This window comes from Neoarthrinium moseri, assembly GCF_022829205.1.
Source record: "Neoarthrinium moseri strain CBS 164.80 chromosome Unknown scaffold1_Wmoseri_CBS_16480, whole genome shotgun sequence".
In the NCBI taxonomy this organism is placed as follows: Eukaryota; Fungi; Ascomycota; class Sordariomycetes; order Amphisphaeriales; family Apiosporaceae; genus Neoarthrinium; species Neoarthrinium moseri.
Window position 1 is genome coordinate 1,452,758 of NW_026055115.1, and position 19,820 is coordinate 1,472,577.

At 48.6% G+C, this 19,820-nt stretch overlaps 8 protein-coding genes across 8 annotated transcripts; 4 read left to right on the forward strand and 4 right to left on the reverse strand.

Annotated features, from left to right (window-relative positions):
• Positions 1–2,306: 2,306 nt before the first annotated feature.
• JN550_000460 (uncharacterized protein) lies at positions 2,307–3,593 on the reverse strand (the record flags this gene model as incomplete). Its single annotated transcript, XM_049316153.1, has 2 exons — positions 2,307–3,007; positions 3,059–3,593. The coding sequence occupies 2 exons, from the start codon at positions 3,591–3,593 to the stop codon at positions 2,307–2,309; spliced, it is 1,236 nt and encodes a 411-aa protein (XP_049177749.1).
• A 1,149-nt stretch (positions 3,594–4,742) lies between these two features.
• On the reverse strand, positions 4,743–5,423 carry JN550_000461 (uncharacterized protein; the record flags this gene model as incomplete). The annotated part of the gene is made up of 1 exon (XM_049316164.1): positions 4,743–5,423. One exon carries the CDS (start codon positions 5,421–5,423, stop codon positions 4,743–4,745), a length of 681 nt encoding a protein of 226 aa, XP_049177750.1.
• A 563-nt stretch (positions 5,424–5,986) lies between these two features.
• JN550_000462 (uncharacterized protein) lies at positions 5,987–7,354 on the forward strand (the record flags this gene model as incomplete). Its single annotated transcript, XM_049316175.1, has 2 exons — positions 5,987–6,926; positions 7,005–7,354. 2 exons carry the CDS (start codon positions 5,987–5,989, stop codon positions 7,352–7,354), a joined length of 1,290 nt encoding a protein of 429 aa, XP_049177751.1.
• An 810-nt stretch (positions 7,355–8,164) lies between these two features.
• On the forward strand, positions 8,165–9,834 carry JN550_000463 (uncharacterized protein; the record flags this gene model as incomplete). The annotated part of the gene is made up of 2 exons (XM_049316186.1): positions 8,165–8,803; positions 8,890–9,834. The coding sequence occupies 2 exons, from the start codon at positions 8,165–8,167 to the stop codon at positions 9,832–9,834; spliced, it is 1,584 nt and encodes a 527-aa protein (XP_049177752.1).
• Positions 9,835–10,078: 244 nt separating this feature from the next.
• JN550_000464 (uncharacterized protein) lies at positions 10,079–11,796 on the reverse strand (the record flags this gene model as incomplete). Its single annotated transcript, XM_049316197.1, has 4 exons — positions 10,079–10,450; positions 10,510–10,832; positions 10,896–11,412; positions 11,578–11,796. 4 exons carry the CDS (start codon positions 11,794–11,796, stop codon positions 10,079–10,081), a joined length of 1,431 nt encoding a protein of 476 aa, XP_049177753.1.
• A 2,187-nt stretch (positions 11,797–13,983) lies between these two features.
• JN550_000465 (uncharacterized protein) lies at positions 13,984–14,358 on the forward strand (the record flags this gene model as incomplete). Its single annotated transcript, XM_049316208.1, has 2 exons — positions 13,984–14,169; positions 14,269–14,358. The coding sequence occupies 2 exons, from the start codon at positions 13,984–13,986 to the stop codon at positions 14,356–14,358; spliced, it is 276 nt and encodes a 91-aa protein (XP_049177754.1).
• A 983-nt stretch (positions 14,359–15,341) lies between these two features.
• Positions 15,342–17,562, forward strand: JN550_000466 (uncharacterized protein; the record flags this gene model as incomplete). The annotated part of the gene is made up of 4 exons (XM_049316220.1): positions 15,342–15,441; positions 15,503–16,125; positions 16,185–16,436; positions 16,486–17,562. 4 exons carry the CDS (start codon positions 15,342–15,344, stop codon positions 17,560–17,562), a joined length of 2,052 nt encoding a protein of 683 aa, XP_049177755.1.
• A 422-nt stretch (positions 17,563–17,984) lies between these two features.
• Positions 17,985–19,323, reverse strand: JN550_000467 (uncharacterized protein; the record flags this gene model as incomplete). The annotated part of the gene is made up of 2 exons (XM_049316231.1): positions 17,985–18,648; positions 18,839–19,323. The coding sequence occupies 2 exons, from the start codon at positions 19,321–19,323 to the stop codon at positions 17,985–17,987; spliced, it is 1,149 nt and encodes a 382-aa protein (XP_049177756.1).
• Between the last annotated feature and the right edge of the window lie 497 nt (positions 19,324–19,820).

The window sequence follows — 19,820 nt, forward strand, 5'->3', positions numbered from 1 at the left end:
CTCGATTTGCATGGGTGTCGAACTTGTATAGTTGCACTTCGGCTCGCTCTTTGCCATTCTTAGAGTTATTCGATGCCCTTGCACGAAAGAGGCCGACCCTCGTGAATGCTTACCAAGACGTTGCTGTAATTTGCCCACCATGTTGCTGAGATCGGCCTTTGTTGGCCGGTAGGATTGAAGGTACACACACTCTTCACCCACCCGGCGGCATTTCTCGCAAATTGGCTGACCACCATCACATCGAACTTTACGATCGCGACACTTAAACCTGGATAGTCAGCAGCTCTTTCTCCGTGATACGGACTTCCCTGGCCAGATCATGACACAGTGCTTATCCGAACTCAACAAGGAAAATTGTGTAAGATGATAGGAAATAGTTTCAGCGTCACTCACAGATTTACAAGCCATATGACGAGAAACGCCACGAGACTCCATGTTACACTGGGTGCCAGGCGTGATTATCTAATGGTGCAAATAGACACAACGCCAAAGAATGAAGAATAAGTAATCATCACAATACGACTGTCTTCATTTTAATATCTTCAGCAAACACCCATTTAAGTAATGTATATTCTTTTGCCACGAGTCACTCGGCTAAGACCTAAAGTGGAGTGCCGCCTGCATATACTTATGCAGGTAAGCAGGATGTAAGCCCGCAGCTTGGTTTCGTGCAGAAACGGTCCTTATCGAAAGATAATACGTTAGATGTTTGTTGCGGCATATACGGTGGATGCAGGCATGCATCTTTTGTCTAGGGTAGCGGCAATCTGACAAACTAGTTGCAGTTCATGCTGAAAGCGTGGGGTGGCTCCACGCTGCGGGAGTATTCCGGTAGGCACCACAATTTGCTGCAGAAACCCTACATTCAACCCTCCATCGAAGGATCATGAACCCTGCCTGGTGCTTTCATCATTTATCAATGCACTTTTGCTTAACTACAGATGACCAAACAATTTGATAGGATTGTGTCAGACTCAATCCCATTCTGGACAAGGCCTCACCTATGCTTGGATGTCCGACACCGGGATCAGAAGGTGAGGTGCACACCGTCTCCTCCCGTATGCGGTTCGGTAAGCAAAGAGGTGTATGCAAGTACCCCTCTAACCCATGATATTGTGTGTAACTATATAGCGAAATGAATGAAGCGGTTACTCAAACTGGGCACTGGGGTCGATTTGATGCTTCCCCGCCCTGATATTGTTCCTCGCAGCCTGATCGAGCATTCACTCTCAAATTAGCTTGTCGCTTTGAAAACAACCGCACTAGTGCATGTCTCTTTAAGACGTAGGTACTATCTTTCGATCGCAAAGCTGTAACAAAAGCTCGTTAAATTAAAGCTAATGCCGAGACCGCTCGAGCTCAGCGCAGACCCAAACTCAAGAAGTTTGCACGCGATAGACTTGCCAGGGCCACTCTTGTTCAAAATCGTTGAACGCCGTCATTTAAGAGCAGCTGAATTTCTGCTATCAAACGCTAGGTTATAATTAGAAAACACATGTCTATAACTAAAGAAAAAAACGCTTGGATTACCTCTGGCGTGGGACCTCTCCCAAAGAGAACCCTTGTACAAACATCATTCAATATGAAATTGCCGACATCATGTGTACATCCAAGCCCCAATTCTGATGTATCGAATCTCCGATCACACAAAGTAAAAACTTCCGGCACTGCAGTGTATGCAAAAGGAAACTCACCTATCGTCTTATACCAGCCTCATATTGTATCCATGTGTGACATAGTATGAAGGAGTTGACAGCTACAGGCTGCTGGAAGTGACGAGCCAGCTCGAAAATATTATATACTGGCCCGTGGTAGTGCATGCTACTACGGCTCGGGCACCAGTTTCTGGTATTATCCGTCAAAGACTTTGTGTGAGAATTAGGCCAGTTTATCAAATCCCTTTGCTTGTCGTATCCGGAAAGATGATTGGCGCGGAACTTTTGTTCCACACTTTAGTCAGCCGTGGGAATATATTTCAAATCACCCGATGCTGAGTAATATGATTTTCCGCTTCTTTGTATAGTAGTTGCACTCAGTCTATTCGTCATCACCTTAGTCATGCGGATATTGGTTCGTATTAGACACCGTGGCGCGAAACTAGTTCATCGTACTCGTCTTCCAGCAGAGGAATCTACTTGCATGAAATAAGTACATGATTGCGAGTCGGTGTTAATGGTACATAAAGTATCAAATTCTTTTCATCGACTATTGAATACATTGCTAGCCAAGCAAAGTCAAGCAGTCTTTTGAGCCATGTGATAAAGTGTTGTATTACTATCAATGGCAAGGCTTAATGATCATCCCACCTAGGAATTGTACCCGCTGCGCCCCTTGACAACGTTGTATGCCCCTCCTGTTTTGCCAAACATCTCTCTCACATCTTCCACTAGCTCCTGCGGCTGTTCGAAAGCTGCAAAATGGCCTCCTCTCTCATGTTCCTTCTCAAATACAGTCTCCCCAAGCGTCCGCACCCAGGTACTAGGATAGACAGTAATATCCATGGGAAAGTGACTGAACCCTAGTTTGACACCTGGTGACCAAGATCGAAGTCTATTGCGATCTAGCTTGTTCGGGCGATTGTCATAGTTGTGCTGAGTTTCGTAGTAGATACGAACGCTGGCAGCTGGCCCGGCTGTACTGAACCAGTAAATGCTAATCCAAGTGCAGACTTCATCGTCTGTCCAGGGGTAAGAGTCCGTCCAATCGTGTAACTTCTCGTAAATCCAAGCAAGGCAAGCAACTGGGCTGTCCGCTAGGCCATAGCCGAGTGTCTGCGGTTTGGTGGACTGCTCCACATTGTATCCATAACCTTCCTGGGTGAACCATTTTGAACGCCCAACGCCTTCTCGCTCTCGTTTCGTGTAGGGTGTAACTGCATGCTGCAAGGCGAGAACTGGATTTTTTGAGAATTCTGGCGGGTTGGCACTGTCCATATTAAGATGTGTAGCTTTGCAGTGATTAGGGTAAAGATGCGCAAGAGCACGGCTAATGTGGCATCCCCAGTCACCTGACACAATGTCAGTGGATGGTTGCCGATTTTTCACTCAACGAAACTCACCGCCCTGTGTAACATATTCGTCATAGCCAAGTTTGATCATTAGCTTGTTCATGGTTTCTGCGTATTGTTCCTGGGCAAATCCACGTTTCTTAATTCCATCCGAAAATCCGAAGTTGGGCAGCGAAGGCGCAACAATATGGAATGCAGGTGTACTGATGCCATCTCCGTTTCCAAGTGGTTTCAGGATTTTTATCACTTCTCCAAAATGGCCCGGCCATCCATGGATAAAGAGCAGTGGAATGGCATTCTTGACTTTACTGGGTTGATGGATGAAGTGTATCGTAAGTGGGTCAAATCCATCACATTGGATATTGGTGGTGCAGTGTGGGAGCTTGTTCAGCTCTTTCTCGGCGGCTCTCCAATCATAAGTGTCGTGCCAGTATTTCGTGATGCGTTTCACATCTTGAAGAGGAGCGCCCATGTCCCATCCGGCTTCGTCGAGTTCGTCTGGAAACTTGGCGAGGCTGAGTCGTTGCTTGAGGTCCTTGAGACGAGAGTCGGGGACAGAGATTGAGTACGGTTTGACGTCTGCCATGTTGAGGAATCTATTGTGAGAAAACCAAGCTCAACAGGTGATGCAGTATAGTTTCCAGTCCCTCACTTGAGAGGGGCTTAACGGATCATGTCCACTTTAAATATAAGCTAAGCACGGAGATAATGATCGTTGACGTGGTAATAGACTCACGTGGGGCTCTAGTGCAGAAGGGCGCGCTCGGACAGGGGATGACGTCCAGATAGGGCGTAACTGACTGCTAAACTCGACCTCTTGCCTTGGTGCGCCTGCATCCCTTTTCAGACTGTGTCAATCTCAGCTGCAAGGATGCTGACATCTAGGCGATAATAGGGATTCGATAGGCAGTATGAAAAACAAGATTACAAATCAACACGCTTGCGAAATATGCAACAGCTTGGGCTGTTATAAAGGGCGCCGGAACTCCACCGCAAACTATCGCGATGACATCACAGTGCAAGCCTAGGCTACCATTGGCTAAGAACCCCGATACAGAGCCAAAGTATGTATCATGGCATTTCCCCAATTCATCCCATTACATTATTTTGTGCAATTCTCGTGGACACGCTACTCAAGCGGCAAGAAGTAGCACTGGAACGCCTTGACTGTAGCACACAACTGCGTGTCAATATACCCAATTTACGGTGCGTTTCGTGACCGTCGCTTCACCAGTCTCGTAACCTTTCTATCATTATCAAACCAGGTGGGATCGAATGGCGATGCCAGAATGATGCCGGATTCCATAAGGACCTAAGGCACATATCGAGGAAGCCTAGACAGATGTTGGGGATCATCGTAGTCCTACAAAACTGCCCCTACGCTTATCCCGTTAAACATAAACATGGGAAAAGGCGTAGAGAACGTTTGCTGTGAAATTATGCAGACGAATAACTGACCAGTGATATAAATTTACAAAATCCCCCAGTATAGCTGTTTTTTTAGGACAAGCTATTGTCGCGTATGAAACAGCTTTGCTAACCAATGACAGAATTATCACTCGTGGTGCTGACAACTCGGCGAAGGCAGTCATGGAAGAAAGAATGTGCCATGATCATCACATTTATGGCTTCTTGGGATGACCATAATACAGGTGATGATTCGTTCGGCTCCAACTATTACACCTAGAGCCGACCACTGGACATGACTGGTGCAAACACGCTCTGAAAAAGCTACTCAAGCCCGCAGAGTCTCAGGGGTGTCCGCTTGATGCTTCCAATCGGCATCCACAAAGGACGGAACAACTCGGATATTATCATAGACTCTCTGGATCTGTGGGAACTGCTGCAGATCGATTCCCCATCTCAAGGCCCCCTCCACTGCCGGCGCCAAAACAACATCAGCGAGCGTTATGGAGTCACCAACACAGTACTTTCCGGCGTGTTCCTGCATACCACTCTCAAATGTAAGTAGTGCTGGAACCATCTGCTCCTTGCACCAGTCTGGCGACGAAACACCAAATCCTGCAACTCGCTTCAAGACACACAGATTCGTCTTTGGCTGAAACTCGCAAGCCATGATGTTGACTAGGTCTCTAACCTTAGCTCGGAGCAGAGGCTGTCCTGCAGAGGGAAGCAAAGGCGTATTTCCTGGAAATGCGTCTTCGAAGAATTCTAGAATGGCTACAGATTGGCGAATAAGGAAATTTGAGCCATCTGGTGACTCGACAACGAGTGTCGGGACAGTGCCGGCCGGATTGAGGCGAGTGTAGACGTCGGCACTCTGCTCGCCCTTCAGCAGGTTCACATATTCGTAATGCAGCTTAATTCCTTTGAGGCAAGCAGCTGTTCGGACTCTTGCGGAGCAGGAGGATCTGAAGTAGGAGTATAGTGTAAGTCTTGTGTTCTTGTAGTCCATCTTAGCAGCAATGCAATACAAAACTTGTTTTCAAAGTGACCAGATCTTCATGGAGAGTATCCAAGTGCTGTCGACATGGGGTGTCACCATATATTTACCGTCTAATGTGTATTTCGTAACCCAATCTAAACGTCAGCGTTCGATCTTTCGGTGGTGGCACTCTATTGCGTGCCTAGCCGGCAGTTGCTGACCATCCCAAGAGACATGCAAGCCTCATTGGGAGCTCTGCCGACTACAGCCGATTATAGCCACCCGCTGCGCGGAATCAAACTGTATATCGGCGTGGCTCCCCCGCATTCTGATGTTGAGTGCTAGCCTGGGCAGACGGACGCCGGCAATCCACGGAAACGGAACGGCGCCGCCCCACAATATTGGGAATCGGATTCGGTTTATATTAGGGATTCCCCACAGTCCCGGTTCGACGCGATTACTTTGGGCTTCGTATACAAACTTCGAGTAAGTAGACCAATCTGGACGACCTGAAAACATAATCAATTAACAGCTAAACATATCGGGTTGTCGTCAATTCTACTATCTCCCGTGGACTGTCCATTTGTTGCATCATGTCACAACCCTCCTGGTTCGAGATACCGGCTGAGTCGGACTTCTCCCTTGCAAATCTGCCGTTTGGCGTTATCAGCCATGCCGGACTTGCCCAACCGCATCCTGCAGTGGCCATTGGGAACCATGCGTTGGATTTGTCAATATTTGCTGATGCGGGGGGTTTCTCTAAGCTCTCGGAAATCCAGCCGCATCTAAATGTCTTTAAGCAAGAAACCTTGAATGGGTTTGCGGCACTGGGAAGGCCCTTCCACAGAAAGGTGCGCGAGTACCTTCGCAGCTTGTTTCTGGAAGGCACACCGTATCCGGACCTGTTACGCGATAACCAAAAGCTTCGCCGAGACAGTCTGATACCATTGGCCAAGGTTTCCAATAGGTTGCCTATCCAAATAGGAGACTATACCGACTTCTACGCGGGGAAGAATCATGCATATAATGTTGGTGTGCTCTTCCGGGGCCCGGCGAACGCATTGCAACCAAACTATACCAACCTTCCCGTAGCCTATCACGGGCGCGCATCATCTGTGGTGATTTCAGGGACACCGATCCGGAGGCCATGGGGCCAAATCCTGGACGCAGACAAGAACCCCACCTATCAGCCTTGCAAGCGGTTAGACATTGAGCTAGAACTTGGCGTGTTGATGTGCAAGAGCAACATCATGGGCTCTCCTGTACCTATTGCGAGGGCAGAGGACCATATCTTTGGCTACGTCTTGATGAACGACTGGTCAGCGCGCGATATCCAGGCGTGGGAGTATGTACCTCTGGGGCCCTTCAACTCCAAGAACTTTGGTACTACAATCAGCGCCTGGGTGGTTCTCGCAGACGCTCTGGAACCATTCCGAACAGAAGGTATCAAGAATGATACTCAACTGCAGTCTTATTTGCAGCCACTAACCTCCCGGGACGCTTTTGACATCAATCTCGAGGTTGATATTCGAGGTAAGCTTTGACCAACCGCTTACTTTTCCTCAATACTACAAGCTTTCTACTGTTGTCTGACTGCTTACGCGCTTGCAGAAAACCAAAACGTATCAACCGTCACCAAGACAAATGCCAAGAACCTACTATGGTCCTTCCCTCAGATGGTTGCTCATCATACTGTAGCGGGTTGCCCGCTGAATGTGGGGGACCTCTTTGGGTCGGGTACCATAAGTGGCACAGAAGCAGGTAGCCAGGGAAGTTTACTAGAGGTCACGGAGGGCGGAAAGACGCCCGTAAAACTAAGTAGTGGCGCTGAAAGGGTGTTCTTAGCTGATGGTGACGAGATTACGATCAGGGGCTGGTCGGAGAAAGACGGGACAAGAGTTGGCTTTGGCAGTTGTACCGGCCAGATTCTTGAAGCATGGAAGACTGGCTATGAGCAATAGACAAACAATTAGAGGGAGTACAATGCTAGACCTTACGAACAAAGGTAGCCATAACTGAAGGTGGCACCAAGGTATTGCGGCCTCTCCAAGTTTCAATTCATTTGCCAATATATCTTGAGACTTTGCCACAGTAGAGGAGACTGAGTAAAGGCTACAATTGTTGGCCAATGCGAATAGTTGATATTGGAACATATAGAATGGTGCTGCCTTTTTAGGCTCTGTTGTAGTTCTATGTCCATCCTGGCGGCAACGCAGACACTTATTTCCTACCTAGGGAACAATTAGCGTCAGTTTACCTTTCTTGGGTCGGCGCGGAAAGGACGTTTTCACACTGGTTTCTAAATGGAAGTTTGAACCTACGTAAAAGTTTACCTCCAGATTGCCACACAATAGGATTTTGAACCTTTTTATCGTATAATATCAGAGGACAAGACTTGGTAGATCATGTCATAAAGATTTGGTCTTCATCTGCGATTTTATCAACGCCTTGTTCTAGGGATATTTGACTTTTGACGGTTGCGGGTGGAGCCCAGGGCCACAATACCCTTGCAATCCTCCAAGTAACATTGCAAGTTCTGCAGACATTCTCGTATCTGGATCTCGTATCAATCTAGCTTTAGGTATCCCATGCCACCTTCCTAATTCGGAAGAGAGTCTTGCTGAATTGTACTTACATGTTGTTCTTATTGTTACAGGCAGCGCTAATGTTTAAAAGCTCACGAATTGCACGCCTGGAACCAAACGAGCTTTAGCCAGGCACGCGATTCCAGTTGATATCTTTTGGTCCACGCGCAAAATCCATGTGTCGCGATGATAAAACTTCTTCCACTGCTGCTGTCAAGCTCAGCTGCCCTGGGCGGCGCATCTCATCCCTCAGCATCTGATGCTCGGAGTTTTCAGAGTCACATCAAGTACTACGAGGATGCAAGAGCGGCGACACAACAGCAGGCAGCCTTCGTTAGAGGCGTGTCAAACGCTTCACAGACGATATCATACCTAACAAACAAGACAATACCTTTCGTGGTGAATGGTACGGGCTTGCCACTGGTAGATTGGGATATTGGCGAGTCATATGCAGGGCTTTTGCCCATTTCACAAAATGCTACCGAGACTCGAAAATTGTTCTTTTGGTTCTTCCCTTCAGAAAACCCCGCAGCCACCGACGAGATTGCGGTATGGTTTACCGGAGGACCTGGATGCTCGTCCATGTTAGGTCTTTTGCAGGAGAATGGGCCAATTCTCTGGCAGACCGGGACGTTCAAGCCGACGCAGAATCCGTATGCCTGGAATAAACTCACGAACATGGTATGGATCGACCAACCTGTAAAGACTGGTTATTCAGTCGGCGAGCCAGACATCTTAAACGAAGATGACCTTGTCCGAGAGTTCAAAGGATTTTGGAAGAATTTCATGGATACTTTTGATCTTCATCACCGAAAGATTTACTTGGTAAGCAACTTAAAAACTTGGTTATGAGGCTTCATCAACCTTCGGTTTTGGGTACGAATTTTGTTTTTCTGACTTGACAATATTAGACTGGTGAATCATACGCTGGGTTCTACGTTCCGTACATTAGCGACGGCTTTCTGAAAGAGAACGACACTGAATATTTTAACATCAAGGGTATTGCCATTAATGACCCGTTGATTGGTGATACACAGTTTCAGCAAGAGATAATCCTTCCAGACTTCATTGATTACTGGAACACAGTACTGGGATTAGATGAGTCTTTCATGTCATACATACGGTCTCAAAAAAAGGAGTGCGGCTATGCGGAGTATCTGGATAAGTATTTGACCTTTCCGCCGCCATCTGGGCCATGGGACGCTCTTCCGGACTACTGTGGGGTCTACTACGACTTCATCGATGCTGTGCTAGAGGTGAATCCTTGCTTCAACGTCTATCACATTACAGATATGTGCCCTTTCCAATACAACCCGCTCGGCGTTATCAATGGTGGAGATTACGTGCCTCCTGGGTCCCCTGAAACGTACTTCAATCGCGAGGACGTCAAAAGAGCTTTGAATGTTCCAAACGCAGCATATTGGTGGGCATGCTCTCTTAGTGGCGGTTTCGTTGGCGACGACCGATCGTTGGGTCCCGGCGTCGATGGTACACTCACAAGGGTTATCGAGAGCCTTAATAACACGATCATCGGCTCCGGAGCCCTCGATTTTATCCTACCAACAAACGGGACGTTGTTGGTTCTTCAAAACATCACGTGGAATGGTGCACAAGGTCTACAGCAAAAGCCGTCTACGCCGTTCTTCGTTCCGTCTCACAAAGAACAGAACAGAGGTGCCATGGCCGGTGCGGGAAATCTTGGGGTCTGGGGGACCGAGAGGGGATTAACCTTCTACGAGATACAGCTTGCCGGCCATGAACTTCCAGGCTGGTCTGCTGGAAGCGGATATCGTAGCATTGAGCTGCTTCTCGGTCGCATTAAAGACTTCAGCGATACAACTCCCCTAGCGATCTGAGGTCACAGGGAATGTATGAACCTCGCATAAAAACTATGCTCTCAACATTCATTTTATCCCAGTCATCCGATTGACGTCGATCTAGCCATATCAACGTTTGGCTTAGAAAACAGTGTTGTTTTGAATTCAACAAGTGAAATGGCATGAAAACCTGATCTTCTTCCTAAGTTCGTATTTGATGTTATAGTTGCAATTTTCATGAGCAGAAAGCTCTATTTCCATTTTGTGGTATAGTACAGGTGTTTCACAAATCTTTCGTTCTTCCCTCAGCCTCCGCAATCCATTGCCGCAACTTCGACTCAGAGCGCACTTTCACGCCAATCTTGAAAGGCTTCGGGTCAGTCGTAAGTGATGTGGGCACACTGTTGCACTCAATTGCATCAATGATGGGCCTATCGGCAGCATTCTTGGCTTCGGTAATCTTGAAAGCAGTGATGAGGCGGATGTATGCCGTGTATAGCTCTCTGTTGGCTAGATGAGAGCCTGCACACATTCTGGATCCTGCTCCGTATGCGTAGTGAGGTGTACCTCCTTCAGCGTCGTCAAGGAATCTCTCCGGGAGGAATTCATTGGGCTGCTTGAACCGTTGATCATCGTAGTCAGCTGCCCATGCGTTCTACTCATAGCAGGATCAGTCAGTGATGCTCCCTTTCCAGCAAGGGAAATAACGCTTACCATGAAAAAGGTAGTGCCAGCAGGAATCACGGACCCATTCCACGGGATATCCTTAATGCTCCTTCGAGGTAGACAGATGGGAATAACGGTCCAAAATCTCAGAGTTTCCTTAACAAGTGCAGTGACGTAAGGCACCTTCTCTTCTATCAAGCATTTCTCCCATGCATCACCATCAGGGTAAACCTCCTCAATAGCCTTTATGGCTCTCTCCTGTACATCCTGGCCTTCACGCGAAGAGAGGTACGCGAGTCCCATGACCAGGTTGACTGGAACAGTATCGAGACCAGCAGAAACCATGGTGAGGCAGATAGACTTCACCTCAGCTACACAACATGCGTTAATTTAGATGCATAGTTTAGTCGTTTGAGTAGAAGGAAAGAACCTACCTTCATTCAACTTTGCGTCTGGATCTTTGAGAATGTTTCCGGTGATACAAGGTTTATCTGTTCCTTCCGCAATACGCTTCTTCAAGTCGTTCAACAGAAGGGTCAAGTAGTTGTCGCGTCGTACTCGGTACTCCTCCGCGCCTTTGTTCTGCGTGCTCCAAATGCGCATCAGAGGAACGTAGTCTTGCCAGTTGTTGCTGGTGGATCGGAAATTGGAGACCTCACGCTCCACGTGTGTGATCTCCTTGAGTAGCTCACTATCAATGTTCCCATCGATTCGAAACCCGTAGTTCAGAGTCAAGGATGTGTTCAGGGCAAATCGAGCAAAATACAGACTGGGATCCAGGTCTTTGGTCCCTTTCTTGGAATCCTCAAGCAATTCCTTGATGCTAACAGCTGACTCCAGATCCAAGATTGGCATGTATGACTGCACAGCAGGTCGGTTTAGTGCAGTACCTGCGGCCTTGCGCCGCTGCTTGCAAGAGTCATCCCACGGGGAGGTCCCAATTGTGAACCCCTGGGAGGAAGATACAACCGAGTGAAAAGTGTGAAAGGTAGGGCGTGAAATGAGGGCGGACTGGTGTGTGATCCAGAAGTGTTTTACCGCTTCATATGAATTTACGAAAACAATTCGCTGTTCCCAATTAATTTACCGCTCGTGCAGTCAAAGATCGCCACTCACTCGGTTGCCTAAGCGAGTCTGGAAGACTGGGCCGTACTTCTTAGCCCATCGTCCGGCAACTCGGGCGTGATCCGTGCCAAGTTGTATCAAATTGCCGAATATGGGAACTCCAGGAATCTCCGGTATGCCAACGATCTTTGGGACGTCAGTAGAGTTGAGTATTTTGATCAACAGGAAAATTGCCACCACGAGGGCGGCTCCAATCAACTGATAAGACATGGTACCAAGAAAGCGTAGAATAGGAGGCTTGCTAGAGTATGGAGGGAGAGGTGTGGTGTGTCGTTGAACTTGGAGAGACGTTTCATTTTTTACTTTATACGATTGATTCATGCCACGCTGGACTAGCTGACAACAACGACGACCTTACTGGTGCCGCGGAACCGGTGGGATGAAAACCACATCCCCACAATCTGCGGGGTAATTACCCAGTTCATACCAAGGAGTTTCTTCTTCAAGGTCCCTGCTGTAGCAATGAGTTGGTCTACTTTGCTGTAGGAGCCAGCGCTTGACACTCGAGGCGCATACCTCCTGGGGTTGGGGCGAGCCTGTGGGTCTGTCGACATTTCCGATTCCGATTCCGTTGCCCCATTCGGAAATCTGGGGAACAAGCCACCCGTGGGCGCTAGAGGTCGCACTAGAACGAGAGGCCATGCAACTAGAGAAAAACGTAGATTTCAAATGAGCTTGCGTGAAAAGGGCAATGATATGCATTGTATTTCTTTCTGAAGTAGCGGCTGACATATCGCTGGAAACAAAGCCTGTTTAAGAGCACCGCAAAGACGGTAACACAAGCGCTTCTCAGAGTCTTCATGTTAGTGAAATATGGATGTGGATTATCAGTCTGGAGATACGATGGATGTCAGGACTTTTATTGATAAGCTCATCACACTTATATGCTGCGTCACTTGTTCTGCTGGGCACCCTCTACAAGTGCTTTGAGTCAAGATCTGTGGTTGATAAAAGCTTGAGAGATCGTAAACCTGGGGACCGACACACAATCTCAAGCCTATTTCCAGCAAAATGCACCGCCAACACCGTGGTCCTTGCAGCATTGAACAAATTTACCGCTATCCAAAGCCCCCAGAGGGTTGGAGCACTGGCAGGCATCAGTATCTCACCATGCATACTCATGGTGAAGCATAAACCTCCACGCATGTAGGTGAAATTGGGCATACCTGATGATTCAAGTCCCCACGATATTTGCCGACATTCTCCAAGCAGCAATTTTCTGTGAGTGTGTTGTACTGTCCGTTGGAGTCTTGGCATTTGCAGTTGTATCCCGCCAGAGCGCTTTGATGCTGTTTAACACATGCATTCATACTGATCATCGGAGCTTGACATAAACTTACGGAACAGCCAGCAAGAGAGTCCCAAGAAGAGTAGCGAATTGCATTTTTGAATGGATGTGACTATTATTGGAGAAAAAAGGTGATGGGGAGTTTTAATGGATTTCAATGGTGATCGGAATGGTTTATATGAGGGGACGAGACTTCATTTATATATTTACCGCTGCTTGAACTATTTACTGCGAAGTAGAAGTATCTTGCTCTCTTTCAAGCCAGTGTTTCATGCTTTCAATATCATAGTAGTTGATAGCAAGTCATTATGGAGTCAGCTCACTGCAGCGTCTCACAAACACCAGTAGCAGCTCGACCAAAACGTATACTGTCAACGCAAATCTGGTGCCCTAGTGCTTATGTGAGCCGGCTCCCAAAGCCTCATTCAATAGAAACTGTAGATCGGTATCGTCATATTCGAGACTAAGACGTCCGAGACAGTCTTATCCCGGCTTACTCGCTTACTCATGTGTATCTCGCCTGCCAATCGTTAATTTCAAACCGAGTGTTGAGTGACAACTCATGAATATCTTGAGGGGGTTTAAATTGAGTTCACCTTGACTCTCATCTTATGGAGTGGATCAATGCTACGCGATGCTGGCGTCATCAGACGCCGTAAGCACTGATTCAGACACTCCTAGATTACTATTCAATAATGCCTCGACATCAGATTTTCAACTGATCTGCAATACTATGACAGCTTCTGTACCTATGGTAGTTTGATTGGTTACGACTACTCCAGTAATGGAGATTCCAGGTGGCTGACGCTTTCATGGATGGCAAGGCTACACCGATCAAGCAGAGGCAATCGGAGGCCGGCTTAATCACGTTCTTCGCCTTCTCACTTGTTCTCAACAACCTGGCTGGTATCTAAATACCCACGTCGAGGAAAAGCAAGAATGTACTCTACCTCCAAGCAGTATGTGGTCAAGCACCTTGGGGTATCGAAACCTATAAATGAGTCGCGCCTCGATCGTCAATCAGACCGATTTGCGAACTCTTCTCTATTCGCACCAATACCTCGACTTCTCTACCATCTACCGCAAAATATTGGTTACATTTGCCTAAAATGCAGTTTTCCACTCTACTCAAAATCTCTCCTCTACTGCTGGCAGTCTTTGCCCAGGCGGGCCACAACTGCAAGTGCCAGGACGGCAATGGGCAGTACAATGGGTTCACTCGGTCATGCTGCGACGATCAACGTGGAGGTGGCATCTTCAGCGATATTACTTATCACGATGACCAGGTTCATCAGGTATGTGATGTACTCCGTGTTCCTCGCTTTGGACCAAAGCTCTGGATCCTTGGTTCCAAAGCCTTCCTCACCTCCGTCATATGTTGACGATTATGACAGTGCACTTCAGCTAGCAACCACCTCGACAGCGGTGCGTTTGTTCGATGCTGTCAGGGCCATGGAGTTGGAGGCGCTTTCTGTTGGGACTAGGTGCTTATCGTGTGCAATATAGCCACGTTGACGAAGGATTCAAGGGTTTTCATACTTGAGGACCTGCTCTTGGGGCTGTGGCAATGCTGGGTAGACAGTACCTCATTTAACCCTTTCTTGGCCATCGTAACATTGTCATGTATGCGCCACGATGATAGTCCTGCAGGATTGCCTGTTGAATTCCACCATTTTGGCCGACCTGCTGACTTAGTTCTCTTCCGTAGCATCTCTTGACATGCTATTCGTCCCATTGCAATATACAAGTCGTTCAAACATGTAGCGCGGCGAACCGATGCCACGTATGTTTGACTTCTGTTGAGTAGGCTTAGCAACATGCACGCGCAAAGGACAGCATCCACTCTTATCGGACGACGACTCGGGAGACAGCGTGCCACATGCCTGTAATCAGACTAAGCTGTGGTGGCGAGCGGAAGCGCGTAATGGATAGTCTGAGTCGAAGACGATTGACACTAACAACATAGGTGCGCGGCTAGGTACTTGGGGACATAATATGTAGGATTGTGCATACTCTAAGCGGCCATTTACATGATTTGCAATAGGGCACAGGCACAGGCTGCCCCCGCAAGTTCTGCCCCGTAGCGTCGCGAGTAGGGTCCACTTCCCCGCGCTGCCGGCAATGGTCAGGGGGTTCGCATCGATAACCGGCAGGCCTGCCAAGATCGCTTTTCAGCCATGACATTACGAATTTGTCTGTGGAGAATCCCTACATGTTGCGACCGCAATGACCAAACTCTCTTCTGCAGGTTTTCCCTGGGAATCATTACCCATCATTTAGATGTCAAGCCCTCGTGTCAGTGGTCAACCGTAGATGGCGTCATCTGTTTTGGACCTCCCCAATCTCAGGAAGAGACGTAACCCGTACACAACTATCGCCTGGTCAGAATTCCCCCAACCGTTCGCCAAAGTGTCCATCCATCCTAACAGGAAGCACGCAGCGATGAATGTAAGCGGCGCAAGGTGAAATGCAGCGGTGGCCATCCGTGCGCCTCTTGTCAAGCTGGCCATACTTCGTGTGTCTACGAGCGAAGCACCCGCTTCAGAGCTGGACGCCGTTCTTCACCGGTACGATCTACACAACGGGAAAGACGGAACTCCACGGCGATCCCGGTATCGCATGAACTAGTTCCGGACCCGTCAACATGCCCTGCGTCGTCGGAGGGGCACCTGAATCTCTCCCCAGTATCGCTGAACTCTTCACCCCAGGCCAACGGTGACATCGGTCCTCAGCCCCCTAGACCCGGTAGCACCAACTACTACCTAAACTTGGCGCAAGAGCTTCTCATCAACTCCCGCTCAGCAAATGATGCAGGGTTGCCGGACGTGCCTGGGGGGTACTCCCCAGCCACAACACTTCGGGAGCTGATAGCGAATCGGTCCAATGCCACTCTAGGGGACGTGTTCTCCAGAGTATCTTGGGCTCATTGGCTCGCGTTTATTGATATATACGAAGACGAGATTGCTCTCATGTACCCATTTCTGAACCTTGAAAACCTGAGATACTCGGCAAGCCCTGCTAGTCAGGGCGGACCCGTCAACGTTGGGGCCATCGGCTTGGACGGGCAACGATGGATTCCCGACGGCCACATTGAAGTTATGTTACTTCTCCTTGTGGTGGTAGCGGTCCTTGAAGATCCTGAGGTGAGCAAGATATCCGACGGATTCACAGAGGACATTATGATGAACACACGGCGGAGAACCTACGCTGGGGATGTTGGAGAGCATGATATCGAGTTGAACATCCTTATTGTAAGTCACTTGCTCCATGAAAGTCTTACGCCAACTAGATGGTCTCACCCAAATACTAGAGCATCTATTACTTCATGACAGATCGAGAGACTCTGGCATGGAGGACGGTAGGCCACGTCGTAAGGATGTTACAAGAACTAGGCTATCACAACTCCTCGAATCTGCAGCAACGGTTCAGGTCAGATGAAGCCAAACGTAGAGCGAAGAAGGTTTTCTGGTCAGCATACATGCTCGATCGCCGGTGGAGCTTTGGGACGGGTTTACCATTTGGGATACTGGACTCAGACATTGATTATGACGTCGATGTGATGGTATTTTCTCCGTACAACGTCTGTGAGTGTCGAGCTGATTATCCGACAGGACGATACGCTGCCTTCAGCCTACCTCAAAGCCATGGTAGCCTACTGTCGCATAGCTTCGGAAGTTCGAGACTCAGGACTTGGAACAGTCTCAACAAGTCCCGTAAAAGATGCAGCACGCGATCTAGCTGACTTCAGAATTGTCGAATGGCGGCGTAATTTACCTTGCGGGTTACACTTTACCCCAGACGAGAAATTCGATCCTATGAAGGAGTCTAGAGGGCAGTACCGGCTTCGCCTGGTCCTCTATCTCCGAGCAAACCAGATGAGGACGGTGATACATCGAAAGTCAGCACTTCGATCAGGAACCGGCCATATCAATACATCTAGTGTCAATGCCATGGTCGGGGTAGCGCAAGATACGATACGCATTCTGGCTGACCTTGTCAAGACATCCAACATCTACCAAACGCAACAGAAAACATTTAATCACTTTCTCGAGTCAGCTCTGTCATCTCTTCTCCTCATCACTTGCTGCTCCAAGAGTTCAGTGGACCGATCATGCCTGAAAGAGGTGAAGCTGGCAATGAGCCTAGTACAAATGTTATCAAGCACATCATCCATCACGAGGAGGCTACGAGATCGGCTGCAATTTGTTGCAGGAATAGACACCGAAGACATGGAAAATGTCATGCTGGCTTCGGGTGTCGGATCATCAGTAGCAAGGCCGCTGGGGGTAGATGCCCATAGCAGTACTCAGGATATGCCATCGCCAAGTACGAATCGAACGAGCGCATCTGTGGCTTCAGTAGAGACCAGAAATGGTTCCACACGCGTCACTCAAGATCAACATTCGGGAAACAGCCGGCCACTCCTTTTCAACGAAGGGAACCCAGACCCCAACTATGGGCGTATAGGCCGGTATACCCCGCCCGCACTGGATGTGGATGTAGTGTCCATGGCGCCACTTTCGGAAGGCTTCATGCCATTAGGCATGGACTCGACGTATCCAATGGGTCTTGCTTTTCCAGATGGCTCAGAGGCCTCTATAGCAAATCTTCCAGACACTTTTTTCGAGAATCTTGGGGAGGATCTTACTGAGATACTTACGGACTACGATAGGCTCTTCGCATTCTGACATTACAACGTTCCCTTGGAAACAATCAGTGCCACCCCGAAAGTGAAGCCACTTGCAGTGCCAATTGTTGGGAATGAGAGATCTAGACGCACTCAAGGATCCATCAGTGATTGGTTGCGAGGTTTGAATGATTGAGTAAGGCACTGATTCGAGGTTACAAGAACACCGCAATTCACCTCCTGGGCAATGGAATGTATCTTCATCCACTGAAGTACGCATTTGTGACCTCGGCCGAAAGCGCCATCTGTCGCGGGGTTGGCAAGGGGGCCAGTAAGAGACAGGGTGTTCGGCTGCTTAGGCGGGGAGACCCCGTCTCCATGGCGAGGAATATTAATTTATGATGATTGTACGCCTCAGAAACTACTTTTTCACCCTGCTTCTGCTCTTCGCTCTACGGCCATGTTAACGTTTACATATCAGCGCTAGATCTCAATCCCCAGCGCCTTATATGTTTCCTTTAGAAGTTCCCGAACTAGCGGAGTCACTGGCCCTTCCGTCCGCATTTTGTTCATGACGTACGAAAATGTCAGTCTTCGGTCCAGGTCCATGACATGCTTCGAGCCACCCCATCCGCCCCATTGACAAACGCGGCCGGCTGGAAGCCACTGGTCTACTGCTGTGTCACCATCTCCCCGTAGAGACATTGCTCCGCAACCCATTCGCAGATACATTCCATTGAATAAATCAACCCCTCTGACCTGCTCTTCGAAAATCAAAGACGCTGTATCCTTTGACACAAAATCAGAACCATGTCCTGCAAGAGTCCAGGCCGAGAGCAAGCGCGTGCACGCCTGCGCGTTCCCATGTCCGTTCACAGAGCCTAATTCTGCCTGTCTCCATATAGATTCATTCGCGAAGGACGGGTTTGCCAATGGGTTGAAAACCCTTTCAGGAATAGAGTTCGGCGCCCAGGCCGGAAAGTCCGTAAGACTGGGAACTGGCACGAGTTCCGCTACCCGTCCCCAGTCCTTCTCCTTTATTCCGATTTGTAAGTCGGCGCCAACCGGCTCACACAACTCGTTGGCCACGAACTCCTTCAGTCGAGCCCCTGTCACACGTCTTATGACTTCACCAATCAGATGGCCGCTATCCACAGTTTCAAGTCAGGACGCAGGCTCTGGTATATCCGAAATAATACGAAAGGCACATTGCGAGAGCTCTTAACACTCAGTATGAGAAGCGAGCATGTTTCGGTTGTGAAAACCCCCCTGTTTCATTGGGAAAGTGTAACATTGAAGAGACCAGAAACAGAAAGATAAAGTTCCGAGTAACTTACTAGGTCCAGCAGTGATACCCCGAAGCCGTTCCTGGCTCCCACCACGGAGCCTGTTTTGCTAATTCAGCCGTGGAGCTTTCAATGTCGCACATAGCCTCGAGCGTCATCGGGTGATCCCATCCAGCAACTCCGGAACTATGCGACAGGAGATGACGAATCTCGATTTTCTCTTTACCATTCGCTGCAAATTCTGGCCAGAATTTAGCCACCCTATCGTTCAGAGATACTAGGCCACGATCGACAAGCTTGAGCATGGCTAAGGCGCAGACAATTTTGGTGTTTGCCCATATGTTTACGATAGTGTCCTCGTTCCAGGGCTTGGTTCGTGCTGCATCAGCGTATCCCCCCCAGAGGCTGATTACGTCTCTTCCATCTATATTGACGGCGAGAGAGCCACCGTGCTCCTCGCCAGACAGGATGTGTTTGGAAAACGCATCCCGTACGCTCTGAAACTGTGCATCGCAGTGCCCATTTACTTGCGCCATAATTGGTGAAGTGGTACTAATCGAATTAGCTGATTGAAACGTATGTAGGGGTGACATTCAAGTAGAACATGGGTCTCGTGATCATTTAAAGGCTGGGGAGTCTTTGCGGACGGATAGTGAGCTTAAGTGGTTTTAATCCCGCACGCAGCCCCCGAGCTCTGGCAAGCTACAAGCTGTCTCTCGGATAAGCGCGGCCGACACCATTGCAAGCGGGACTGCGAAGGGGTTCAGAGTTGGTGCCCCAATCAAGTAACTACATGGTTGCCCATAGATGAAGTGGCATGGAAAGTTGGTTACAATCTAATTAAAAAAGCTTGTTCAATGCTGCACTATGGCGTAAAACGCGTTCTGTCTAGAAAAGCTGCTGAAGAGATACTCATTTGCACATGGTTAGGACCGTTGTTATCAATGATTTGCTGCGAACGTGCCGCACTAGCTGCTATATGGTCCTGGATTCATTGCACACGAGATAGCTCATGTACATCTTGGACAGATTC